Source organism: Capricornis sumatraensis, chromosome 8 (genome assembly GCF_032405125.1).
Source record: "Capricornis sumatraensis isolate serow.1 chromosome 8, serow.2, whole genome shotgun sequence".
In the NCBI taxonomy this organism is placed as follows: domain Eukaryota; kingdom Metazoa; phylum Chordata; class Mammalia; order Artiodactyla; family Bovidae; genus Capricornis; species Capricornis sumatraensis.
The window spans coordinates 56,717,139-56,731,250 of NC_091076.1; the positions used below are offsets into that span (position 1 = coordinate 56,717,139).

The 14,112-nt window shown below is 39.3% G+C and overlaps 1 protein-coding gene across 1 annotated transcript in view; it reads left to right on the plus strand.

Moving 5' to 3' along the window:
* The window catches only part of LOC138083557 (phosphatidylcholine transfer protein-like), a 65,268-nt gene that overhangs the window by 17,422 nt on the left and 33,734 nt on the right, over positions 1-14,112 (plus strand). The window contains exons 2-3 of the mRNA XM_068977402.1: positions 9,569-9,683; positions 12,141-12,222. Coding sequence (XP_068833503.1) covers positions 9,569-9,683; positions 12,141-12,222 — 197 coding nt within the window. The remainder of the gene's footprint in view (positions 1-9,568; positions 9,684-12,140; positions 12,223-14,112) is intronic.

Sequence of the window (14,112 nt, forward strand, 5' to 3'; positions counted from 1 at the left end):
GACCCCATGGACTGCAGCATGCCGGGCTTCCCTGTCCTTCACCATCTCCTGGAACTTGCTCAAACTCATGTCCATTGAGACAGAATACTTTGACCATAAAATCCGTGGGTGTCTCAGGAGTGAGGCAGAAAGGTATTTTTTACAGACAAGAGTCAACAAAACTGAAGTCACGTGTGGGGAAGTGATATGAAGGTGGCCTGACTGGAGAATAGAAAAGAGATTTTCGTTGCCTGAAACCAGTTTATTTTTAGAAGCATCTAGACGCTGCTCAGGCTGAGGCTCGATCAAGTTTAGGGACCTGAAGGAAGGAAATATGTTTAACCAGTTTGGTTATCAAGCATTTTGTTGTGATTGATCATTGGAGTAAACTGTTTTGGTGATCATTTATGGGACAATGAAAGGAAATTTAGAGGTGCTGTGTCTGGCCTTGTGATAGGTGAATAAGATGTGTGTGTGTGTGTCTCATCTAAATCATGGGGAGAAAGGTGGCTTTTTTTTTGTGGTAAGCTGTTTTCTGGAACACAAAGAGAGTGAGTGTTTCATACCTCTACTCTTTTCCAGGATCACAGAACTGAAGTAAAATTCATTGTCAGTAAGGACTACTCAAAATAATTAGGATTGCTTTTTAGTTACAAGTAAAATAAAACTGGATTAACAATGACTTTATAAAATGAGGTTTATTTTTCTCACCTAATAAGTAGCTAGAGGTCACCGGTTGCTGGCATTGGATCACCTGATCAATATGGCTAATAAAATGCTGAATCTTTTTAGTCCACATCCTCTTTGCTGTCTCTTAGCCACAGAATAGCTGCTGTAGTTGTTAAGATTCTGTGTGTATTCAAAACAGGAAGGAGGTGTCATATGGGCTTCCCTGGTGGCTCAGCTGGTGAAGAATCCATCTGCAATGCGGGAGACCTGGGTTTGATCCCTGGGCTGGAAAGATCCTCTGGAGAAGGGAACAGCTACCCACTCCAGGATTTTGGCCTGGAGAATTCCATGGACTATATAGTTTCTGGGGTCGCAAAGTGTCGAACATGACTGAATGACTCTCATTTTTGCCTTCACCGGCATAGGAGACCAGGATAGTTATTAACTATGCACATGGCCATAGGGATTCTCTAGCAAGAAAGATAGTATCAGTTCAGTTCAGTCACTCAGTTGTGTCCGACTCTTTGCAACCCCATGAACTGCAGCACGTCAGGCTGCCCTGTCCATCGCCAACTCCTGGAGTTCACTCAAACTCACGTCCATTGAGTCAGTGATGCCATCCTGTCATCTCATCCTCTGTCTTCCCCTTCTCCTCCTGCCCCCAATCCCTCCCAGCATCAGAGTCTTTTCCAAGAAAGATAGTATATACTCTAACAAATATTGTTTCTTCTGCTAATTGTGTTATACACTTCATACTGATTCTCTACTATTGAATAATTCATTAACTATTTGAAGTGTAGGGAATTAAATACCCGATAAATAGAGTATTAGAAAATCATGCAATGTGTTTTCTTTAGATAAAGAAGTTTAGCCATTCTTAGAACTGGTCTTTTGGAGGAGCCTTAGGAAAAGCCAAGAACTCCTTGAGTAAGCTTGTTTGGAGTCACTGAAATGTTAATATGAGGTATCAAATGTTAATATGAAGTATCTTCAACAGGTTTTGCAGAGCTTACATATCAATACTTTGCAAGAGACTTACACATCAATACTAAAAACATTGACCAAATAAAACTAAGGTTTATGCTCTTTTCCTATTAAATGTTTTTGTAGAAACAGTGGCACCCAATACTGATAAGATGCTCTTGTGCTACTGGTGAGAATATAAAAATGGAAAACAATTTCCTTAAACATTTGTAAACGTTTATAAAAACCTATAAACAGACAAAATGTTAGTATCATTTACCCTAAAAATATATCTTTACTAAAACTTCCTGCTTTCTGAAGGAAAAATTGTCATTATTGTCCATGTTTATACAGAATAGTTGTTTCAAAAATATTTCACATCTGTAGAAGTGTATGGAAACAGAAATAGTTCACGCTAATAAATAAATTAGGTGTTATCTCTCCAAGCTTGAAAGTAATATTCTTTAAAACAGCATAACCTGTTTATATTATATTACTTCCATTTTGCAACATGTAGAACTACCTATTTACTTAAAAGAAATATGTCTACTTTCCCTAAAAGCAAAAGACACGTTATTTTTCAAGTGCACTTGAAAAATTCTCTATGATTGATGACATACTAGGTCACAAGGCAAGCCCCAACAAATTTAAGAGTATAGAAATTATTTCAAGCATCTTAAATTTGCTATGATGAAATGAAAGAATAAACTAAAAATACCTTGAGACAAATTATAATGAAAACCCAGTGATATAAAATCTATGGGATTCAGGAAAGCCAGTTCTTAGAAGGAAGTTCATAGTGATACATGTCTTCTTTAAGAAATAAGAAATCTCAGTTAAACAATCTAGCATTAACCTAGAAGAATTAGAAAAGCAAAAGAACAAACAAAACTTAAAGGCAGCAGAAGGAAGGAGATAATAAATATCAGAAAGGAAACAATAAAATAGAGATTATGAAACAGGAAAAATCAATATAACCAGGATCTGGTGCTTTGAAAGGGTAAAAAAAAAAATGACAAACCTCTGGCCATACACACCAAGAAGATAAGATGGAAAACAAGATCAAAAACAAAATAAGAACTGAAAGATGTAACAATTAATAACATAGATTGCTAGAAACAACTATCAATACCATAGAAATCTGGATTTCTTGTGCTCCAAAAGCACTGTGGACAGTGACTGTAGCCATGAAATTAAAAGACACTTTCTCCTTGGAAGAAAAAGCAATGACAAACCTAGACATCATATTGAAAATCAGAGACATTACTTTGTCAACAAAGGTCCATCTAGTCAAAGCTATGGTTTTTCCAGTAGTCATGTACAGATGGGAAAGCTGGACAGTAAAAATGGCTGAGCACCAAAGAATTGATCCCTTCAAACTGTGGTGTTGGAGAAGACCCTTGAGAATCCCTTGGACAGCAGGAGATCAAACCAGTCAATCCTAAAGGTAATCAACCCTGAAAACTCACTGGAAGGACTGATGCTGAAACTGAAACTCCAACACTTTGGCTACCTGATACAAAAAGCTGACTCACTGGAAAAGACCCTGATAATGGGAAATATTGAAGACAGGGGGAGAAGGAGATGATAGAGGATGAGATAGTTGAATGGTATCACCGAATCAATGGGCACAAGTTTAAGCAAGTTCTGGGAGATGGTGAAGGATAGGGAAGCCTGATGTGCTGCAGTCCATGGGGTTGCGTGCAGACATGACTGAGCAACTGAACAAAAATAATAACCACCATATATATATATATATATATATATATATATATATATATATACACACACACACATACATACTATGAGCCATTATATACCAGCAAATTTGACAAGCTAGAAAAAAGAGACAACTTTCTAGAAACATACACCCTGCCAAAACTGAATCAAGAAGAAATAGATTGCATGATCAGACCAATCACTAAAAATGAAATAGGATTCATAATTTAAAAAATCCCTACAAACAAAAGTCCAGAACAAGATGGCTTCACAGTTAAATTGTACCAAACACACAGAGAAGAACTTATACCAATCTCCTCAAACGGTTCCAAAAGTTTGAAAAGGAATGAACATGCCCCAAAACATTCTATTAAGCCATCACTCTGATACCAAAACCAGAGAAAGATATTACAGGAAAAGAAAATTACAGGCCAATATTTTTGGTAAATATACATACAAAAATTCTCAACAAAATATTAATAAATCAATTACAACAGCAATAAAAAAGTCATACACCACAACCAAGTTGAAATTGTCTCAGGCCACTGTGATGTTTCAACATGCAAATCAATCAGTATGGTACATCATACCAGAAAAAGTGACAAAACCCACAAGATCATCTCAATAGATGCAAGAAAATAATTTGGTAAAATTTCATATCCATTTATGTAAAACTCTTGTGAAAGTCAGTATAGCGGGAACATATCTCAGCATAATAAAAGTTATTTATGACAAACTCACAGCCAATATAACAACCAAGGGTGAGAAACTGGAAGTCTTTCCATTAAAATCTGGAACAACACAAGGATAACCACTCTCACCATTTCTCTTCAACATAGTATTGGAAGTCTTAGACATACAAACCAGACAATAAAAAGAAATAAAACCTATTCAAAATGATAGGGAGGAGGTAAAATTGTCATTATACATGATATATGTTCATATATAATGATGCGATATGATATGATACTGCATGTAGAAAACCATAAAGACTCACTTCACAAACTGTTAGAACTGATAAATGAATTCAGCAAGGTAGCAGAATACAAGATTAACATACATACATCTGTTACATTTCTTTATGCTAACTTGAACTATCAGAAAGAGAATGCAAAAATCACAACAAAAAAGTTAAGTCTCTAGGAGGTAAAACCTGACCAAGGAGGTGAAAGACATACACTGTGAACTGTAACACATTAATAAAGAAAATTAAAGACAATTCCAAGAAATAGAAAGATATCCCATGCTCTTGGATTGTAAGAATTAATATTGTTAAAATGGTCATACTATCCAAAGCAATATAAACATTTAATACAATATCCATCAACATATTCATGACATTTTTCACAGAACTATAGAAAATAATCCTTAAATTCATATGTTACCATAAAAGACCCAGAATTGCCAAAACAATCTTGAGGACAAAGAGCAAAGCAGGAAGCATAACCATCCCAGACTTTAGACAATACTACAAAGCCACAGTAGTCAAATCCATATGGTATTGGCACAAAAACAGACATATGAATCAATGGCACAGAATAGAGAGTCCAACAATACACCAACATACTTATGGACAATTAGTCTTTGATAAGTGAAGCAAGGACATACAATTGGTAAAGAACAAGTGGTGCTGGGAAAGTGGAAAAGCCATATGTAAATCAATGAAGTAGGTACATACCCTCGCACCATACAAAAAAATAAACTCAAAATGGCTTAAAAATTTAAATATGAGATAAGATACCATATGACTCCTAGAAGACGGAAAAAATTTCTGACATGTCATACCAATGTGTTCTTAGGTCAGTTTCCCAAGGCAATGGAAATATCAGTAAAAATAAACAAATGGGACCTAATTAGACATGAGTTTTGCACAGCAAAGGAAACCATAAACAAAACAAAAAGACAGCCTATGGACTGTGAGAAAATATTTGTAAATGATATGACTGACAAGGCTTAATTTAACATCTCGTACAACTCAATAACAAGAAAATACAACCCAATAGAAAAATGAGCAGAAGACCTTCTTCAAAGAAGATACATAGATGGCCAACAGGCATTTGAAAAGATGGTCATCATCACTAATTATTCAGTTCAGTTCAGTTCAGTTGCTCAGTCGTGTCCAACTCTTTGTAACCCCATGAATCGCAGCATGCCAGGCCTCCCTGTCCATCACCAACTCCTGGAGTTCACCCAAACTCATGTGCCTCGAGTCAGTGATGCCATCCAGCCATCTCATCCACTGTCGTCCGCTTCTCCTCCTGCCCCTAATCCCTCCTAGCAACAGGGTCTTTTCCAATGAGTCAACTCTTCTCATGAAGTGGCCAAAGTATTGGAGTTTCAGCCTCAGCATCAGTCCTTCCAATGATACTAATTATTAGAGAAATGCAAATCCAAACAAGGTCCCACCTCTCACTAGTCAGAAAGGCTATCATTAAAAATCTACAAATAATGACTGATGGAGAGGGTGTGGATAAGAAGGAACCTCTTACACTGTTGCTGGCAGTGAAATAATGCCATTTTCAGCAATTTGAATGGACCTAGAAATTACCCTACTAAGTGAAAATGTCAGAAAGAGAAAGACAAATGCCATATGATATCACTTATATGTTAAATCCATAGTATGAAACAAATGAACATATTCATGAACAAAAACAGACTAAAAGAAATGTAGAACAGACTTGTGGTTGCCAAGAGGGAGAGGAAGGATTCAGGAGTGAAGGATTGGGATTTTAGGATTAGCAGATGCCGTCTATTGTATACATGATGGATAAACAACAAAGTTCTACTGTAAAGCTCAGGGAACTATATTCAATGTCTTGTGATAAATCATAATGGAAAAGAATATATGTATATATTATAACTGAGTCACTTTGTTGTACAGCAGATACTAACACAACACTGTAAATCAACTGTTTCAATAAAATATTTTGAAAAAAGGAGAAATATGTCAAATATTGTGATTAGGTGTTTGTGAACTATAGAGTTGCATGCCATTTTAACTTTTTTATTTTGGTCATTTTATAATTTTTCTTAATGATTATGAATTATTTAATAATTATAAAAATTCACTTTATTTTTTCAGTGACAAAATGAAAATATTACTGTGTTTGCTGAATTTCTTTTTTAAAAGAAATGATGGTTTAAAAAAGTGCATTGATTCAAATTTGGGTGAGGCTGCTAAGTGCCTGATAAAAACATTTTGCTGATAGACTAGGAAAGGAGTCATTAAGCATTTGGTTTCTTCAGTGTTCTGGCATTTTTCAGTCCTACCATGAAGGGAATGTTTAAAGGAAGTTGTCATAATAGTTCATTCTTGGGTATTGACATAAATCACAACATTCTATTTTTCTCTTATTAGAGGGTTTTCTGTTTCCTTTTCTGTGATATTACAGGACTGAAGTCACTAAGAGCTAAAATTATCAACACATTTAGGAGGAAAGGGAAACACTCCTAGAGGAATCAGTTTGCCTTAATTCACTCAAATAATCAAAGCTAACTCATGTGAAGTTGGGAAGATCATAATCTCTATAAATAATTATCCCCTTTGCTCACTGTGTGTAGAAAATGGGGCCACACTATTCCTGAAGAGCAGCTAATTGTCTCTCTCTCAAAGCTGATTAAAGTGTGTGTGAGTGTAGATGTGTGTTGTCTATAAACTCTCACTGTCTTCCCATCCTTGAGAGGGAAGGGAGAGGGAGGAGGAGAAGGAGATATTTTTACCTTGACCTGCCCTTACTGCCAACAAAGGTCTTCTAGTCAAGGCTATGGTTTTTCCTGTGGTCATGTGAGAGTTGGACTGTGAAGAAGGCAGAGTGCCGAAGAACTGACGCCTTTGAACTGTGGCATAGGAGAAGACTCTTGAGAGTCCCTTGGACTGCAAGGAGATCCAACCAGTCCATTCTAAAGGAGATCAGTCCTGGGTGTTCTTTGTAAGGACTGATGTTAAAGCTGAAACTCCAGTACTTTGGCCACCTCATGTGAAGAGTTGACTCATTGGAAAAGACTCTGATGCTGGGAGGGATTAGGAGCAGGAGAAGAAGTGGACCCCGGAGGATGAGATGGCTGGATGGCATCACTGACTCAATGGACATGAGTTTGAGTTAACTCCGGGAGTTGGTGATGGACAGGGAGGCCTGGCATTCTGTGATTCATGGGGTCGCAAAAAGTCAGACACTAATGAGCAACTGAACTGAACTGAACTGCCCTTCTTTGGGGCATCCATGCCACAGCATGTAAGGGGATCAGACCTACCAGATTGTCATTTGCTGGTTGAAAATACTTGGTATAAAGCCATTTACTTTTAAAGCTGACACTTCCTTATGAATTCAGTTTCAGGTTTACTTTCCATTTTCTGCCAGGTACTTTCACATATGTCTGACATTCCTAAACTGGGAATTATTGTTATGCCACCTGAGTCAGGAGACCCTTGAAGCCTCAGATTCTCTAGAGAGATTTCCATGTTTACCCCTTGACTTCACATAAGTCCCTGGGACAGTGTTTGAGAACATGGGTTCATTCATGTTTGATTAGCCAGTAACATTGCATTAGCAACTGGAAGTATGAGTCCATCTAAAAGGTTCACTTTGTTTGTTTAGTTTATTAGCTTTTGCACTGAAATTAATTAAATCATTGCTGCTCCTGCTGCTAAGTCGCTTCAGTCGTGTCCGACTCTGTGCGACCCCATAGACGGCAGCCCACCAGGCTCCCCATCCCTGGGATTCTTCAGGCAAGAACACTGGAGTGGGTTGCCATTTCCTTCTCCAATGAATGAAAGTGAAAGTGAGGTTGCTCAGTCATGTCCAACTCTTTGCGACCCCATGAACTGCAGCCCACCATGTGCTCCTCCGCCCAGGGAATTTTCCAGACAGGAGTACTGGAGTGGGTTGCCATTGCCTTCTCCAAATTAAGTCATTAGTTTAACCTTAACAATATAGTCTTTAGTCAAGGTGAAGGTCAGGAATTCTTAGCTGCCATTGTACAGAAACTGGAGTCTATCCACTCCAGCCCACATCCTCACAGAACATGGCTTAACATGAAAACAAGGAATATCTTTTGTACTAAGGAATCTAGAAATGGCCCTTTTCTGATTAAAAGGGACTAGTATGGTTTGAAGTTGGTATTTCTTCCCCCCTTTCATTCTTTTCTACAAACGAGTTGCTTATAGAAAAAAGGAAGCAGTTGGTTAAAAATTCTGTGTTGGAATTGGTAAAACAATATTTTAAATTTCATTATTCTCTGTGGTTATCTAAAGTAGTTTGAAGCCTGGATGCTAGCTGCCTATATGATACCCCCGCATAGATATTTAATAAGCATTTCAAGCTCAACATTCTCACAGTAAAGGTCTTGGTTACCCCACAGCCATCAGATCACCACCTCCACAAGTTGTAGCTATCTCAGAAAAGGGATCTCCTGTCTACCTGGTTGTTTAAGCAAATGTTATAAGATTTTTTTTTAAATTCTTGCTCTTTCTGTCCCCACAGCCAGTCTGTCAGCAATTACTATTGACATTACTTCAAAATGTATCCCTAAATCACTAATTTCTCCCCATCATTTCTGCTACCTCTTTTTCCAATCACCAACATCTCTTCTCTGGATCATTGCCCTGGTCTTCTAATCCATCTTTTTGCCCCCTTATGATCTATTTTAAGGCAGCAAGAACCATGTTTTAAAAAATTATTTCCTTGTTTTAATTAATTCTTTGTTTTCCATAGCAATTTGAATAATATCTCTTACCCCTTTACCTGGTTCACAAAGCCCTTTGGACCCAGCCCCCACTGCTTCTCTGACTGTCTCCCATCACAGTTTTCAGGACCTTGTGACTTTTTGTTCTTTGAGCAAGACAATCAATCAACCTGAGGGCCATTTCCTATCCAGGAATGTGCTTTCCTAATCTTCCCATAGCTGGTTCCTTCTACTATTTAGAAAAATTCTTCTGATTAGTCCAACATAGAGACATTTCCCGGACACCAGACAGTATAAGATGAACCACCAGCCCACCAAAACTAGACACCATTTATCACATAGCTCTCTTTTATCCTATTTACATTACCCGGGTGGCTGTCACCACCAGTGGCAAAGGCGATGAGAGCAGAATCCTCACATGCTTTTTCAGCATTGCATCACCAAGTTTACAGAGGAGGTGCTCAGGAAGGACATTGCATGAACAACAATTTTTAATGTGCTGTGTAATAGCAACTCGAGAATCAATAGGCCATTTCTGTCTGCTCTCATTTTATAGCTGACTGGACTTCATGAGTACAAGGTCTCTGGTATTGTGAGATCACCACCAGATCTACTTGCAGATGTCTATATGGACTTAGACTATAGAAAACAGTGGGACCAGTATGTCCAAGGTGAGTCACACCTGATCTAAAAAAACTATTAGAAAGTAGAATCTATTCCTATTTACTCTAGCCAGTAGAATGCAATAGGTTTAGTTATATTATGTTATATATGCAATAAGTTTAGTTATATTATGTTTCATTTAAAATTTTGGCTTAAATATCTGAAGTGCTGGGCTTAAATGTGATATTTTGCCCTTACTGCAAGATTGTTGTCATCTCGTATATATACACCTGAATATCCAGGTATACGTACCTGGTAATATATACCTGGATATTCATGAAAGGTATTTTGGAAGAGGTCATGTTTGAACTTTGCTTTACAAGTGGAATCAAAGTTGTATAAATGGCAAGAATATATGTGTATGGGGAAGAGAGAGGTGAGGGGGTGAGTGGAATAAGGACATTTGGCCCAAATAACAGCATTAGTAAAATGAGAAAGACCTGAAACAACATGAAATGTTAAAAAAGGAAGACAACTATGAGCAATTTTGTGTTCTTGCATAGTTGTGGTAGCAGAATTGGAATTAGCCCCAAGGGCCTAGGCTGGCCACCTGGCTACACTTCTTAGATTTTTCCTGTAAGTGATGGAGAGTTATAGAGGGAATAGATAAGGTGTCTTTCTCCCACTTAGAGTGAGCAATGGCCTCTGCCATCTCAGTCACTGTGAAATAGATACACAGCTAGCTGAGGGGCACAGAAATCCTGACAGACCCTTGCTGTGGTCAAGAATTTTGTTTGAAAGTAAGAAAAGCTAACAAATGGCAGTGTAAGGAAAGGAAAGAGTTTATTGTTTCATGGCATTGAAAATCCATGAGTATCTGGCCTCCAGGACAGCTGTATTCAGTACTTCATTTCTCCAGTTTGACTGTTTTCTTTCGTGTTGACCACAATCTCAGGCAGATTCTTGTGTTTTGGCAGAAATACCACCAGAAGATGTAGGCTTGTATTCTAACCACGTACACAACCACAGGAGGACAGGAACATTCCTACTTATGGCATCCAGATTCCCAGGATTGGCTTCTATTGCCTCAGCATGGATCATGTGCTTATTTCCTGGGGATGTTTGCCATGGTTTGGGGTCATTTAATGTTACCAAATACCCTTACTATTTAGGGTTCATTGTGATGCCCACTAGTTCAAGGGAGAAATCACACATTCTCTGTTCATCTTCCTAGCAGTTGTGGTTCAGTCATGTGCTGTAGATGCTGGCAGAGCCTCTGATGTGTGGTACTTAGCATTAAGAGTCTGCGCTATGGAGTAGGGTCCAGAGGTTGCAGTAGCTTGACTTCTCTGGAGCAATCCTGAGGTTCCTAACCTAACTCTATTCCTCCTAGATCGTCTCTGAGCTTCCTGAGAGCCTTTACAAAACCACTTTTGGGCCTAAACTTGCTAGAGTGGCAAGCCAAGACTATCCACACATGCCTTCCCTAAACTAATTGCTGTGATCATGTTTGACTCATTTTCCCAGCCCTGAAATTAACACTGAGTCAGTCTTGCTTAAACCACATTGAGGAGAAGGAGGGGAAGGGCAATGATCTGAAGGAGAAAGAGATTCTGGTGCAAGAAGGGGAGAGTCATAGCAGAGAAGGCAAAAGCAAAGGATGTCCCCTCCTTCCCTTCCTTTCAAGGGCATTTTCAGCCTCTTGTAGTAATGGACTGATAAGTTCTTTACTCCATAGTCTTCTTATAATAGGTTTTATTTCTTTCAGAAGCTGAATTAAAACACATTTCTGCTGTCAGCACCTCTTCAAGGGGCTCTCTTGGCTCTTTCAGCAGTCTTAGCTTGACTCCTCTATGCGGTTAGTTAGAAGCTTCCCACATAGCTTGAAGGCAGAGGCTGTGCACTTCATAGTATCCCTTTGCTATCCTCCTCCTTGAGCTGATGTTATTTGCACACAGTAGCAAGGTGGACGTTATGCAGATTTGCTTCCTGTCTCTGTAGTATAAAGCAAAACGGGAGCGAGGCAAGTAGCACAGTTAAGCTCCTTCCTGCTTAGGAAGAACACCAACCTCTCCAAAACCTTCATTAAACAACTGTAAACACTGAACTGCACTGCTCAGTCCCAGGATACTTGTAATATGTCAATAAATTTAAGGTGAGGAGTCAGGTCACAACAGCAGAACTATTGGTATTGCAGTGCCGTCCAATGGTTACCATGATTTAATAACTCTAAATTTTATTTTTCGGAAGCCTATTTTTATTATCACATTCTACCTTAGAATGTGTGTAGCTTCCAATGAATGAATTTTGTTGGATTCATTTATTTAAAATGTGTTTTTAAGTCTCGTAAACATTGTTCCTGGGCAATAAGCTTTCAGTGATAATGACTTTTCCTGGAAGTCAGTGCCTTCTGAGTTAGTGGTTTATCATCCTCTACAAAATTGTCATATCAACACTTTTTGTTAATTGAAGCCAAAGAGACTTCCAGATGCAATAACGTCATTTGACTTTTTCTTTTTTTTTAGAACTCTATGAAATAAAAGTCGGTGGAGAAGAAGCCGTCTATTGGCAAATGAAGTACCCTTTTCCCATGTCTAACAGAGATGTATCCTTTGCAAAAGTGAAATGTTAGTCCCTCAGTCACGTCCAACTCTTTGCAACCCCATGAACTGTAGCCTGTCATTCTCTTCTGTCTGTGGAATTCTCCAGGCAAGAATAGTGGAGTAAGTAGCCGTTCTCTTTTCCAGGGGATCTTCTGGTTCTAGAGATTGGACTACAATCGCAGGCAGATTCTTTATCATCTGCACTATCAGGGAAGCCCATCCTGGTGTAACATTGATCAGCTTTCTTAGTGTTTCTGTGCCTCGTGGCTATCACCCAATGGTGGCATGACCAGGAGTTGTGGACAACACTGTCTTACTCTTGTGCAAGCAGCTGCTAAAGCTGTTGCTTCTTGTGTAGCTTTCAGAGACCTCAGGGTGTGACTTCTGGGACTGACTACATGTAGCATCAGTAATTGTGGGCGGCAGCTCACACTTTCCTGAGAACATTTCTAGGATATCTTTTTGTGTCAGAATTGAGGACCTGAAAAAACTTTTCCCTCAGTCTACTGAGGAGGAAGTGGGGACCCAGAGAGTTAAGGTGATGGAGGTGCACAGACAGGTGGTGAGCAGCTGACTTGGGGCTGCAATCAGTTCAGCTCAGTTCAGTCACTCAGTCATGTCTGACTCTTTGTGACCCCATGGACTGCAGCACCAGGCCTCCCTGTCCATCACCAACTCCTGGAGTCCAGCCAAACCCATGTCCATCGAGTTGGTGATGCCATCCAGCCATCTCATTCTCTGTCATCCCCTTCTCCTCCTGCCCCCAATTCCTCCCAGCATCAGGGTTTTTTCAAATGGGTCAGCTCTTGGCATCAGGTGGCCAAAGTACTGGAGTTTCAGCTTCAACATCAGTCCTTCCAATGAACACCCAGGACTGATCTCCTTTAGGATGGACTGTCTCCTTGCAGTCCAAGGGACTCTCAAGAGTCTTCTCCAACACCACAGTTCAAAAGCATCAATTCTTCAGCACTCAGCTTTCATTATAGTCCAACTCTCACATCCATACATGACCACTGGAAAAACCATTGCCTTGAATAGATGGACATTTGTTGGCAAAGTAATGTCTCTGCTTTTTAATACACTGTCTAGGTTGGCCATAACTTTCCTTCCAAGGAGTAAGCCTCTTTTGATTTCATGGCTGCCATCACCATCTGCAGTGATTTTAGAGCCCCCCCCAAAATAAAGTCAGCCACTGTTTCCACTTTTTCCCCATCTATTTACCATGAAGTGATGGGATCGGATGCCATGATCTTCGTTTTCTGAATGTTGAGCTTTAAATCAACTTTTTCACTCTCTTCTTTCACTTTCATCAAGAGGCTGTTTAGTTCCTCTTCACTTTCTGCCATAAGGGTGGTGTCATCTGCATATCTGAGGTTATTGATATTTCTCTTGACAGTCTTGATTCCAGCTTGTGCTTCTTCCAGCCCAGCATTTCTCATGATGTACTCTGAAGTGAAGCGAATTTGCTCAGTTGTGTCCAACTCTTTGCGACTCTGTGGACTGTAGCCCACCAGGCTCCTCTGTCATGGGATTCTCCAGGCAAGAATACTGGAGTGGGTTGCCATTTCCTTCTCCAGGGGATTTTCCCAACCCAGGGATCGAACCCGGGTCTCCTGCATTGCAGGCAGACACTTTATCCTGTGAGCCACCAGGGAAGTTAAATAAGCAGGGTGACAATATACAGCCTTGATGTACTCCTTTTCCTATTTGGAACCAGTCTGTTGTTCCATGTCCAGTTCGAACTGTTGCTTCCTGACCTGCATACAGGTTTCTCAAGAGGTAGGTCAGGTGGTCTGGTATTCCCATCTCTTTCAGAATTTTCCACAGTTTATTGTGATCCACACAGTCAAAGGCTTTGGCATAGTCAATAAAGCAGAAATAGATGTTTTTCTGG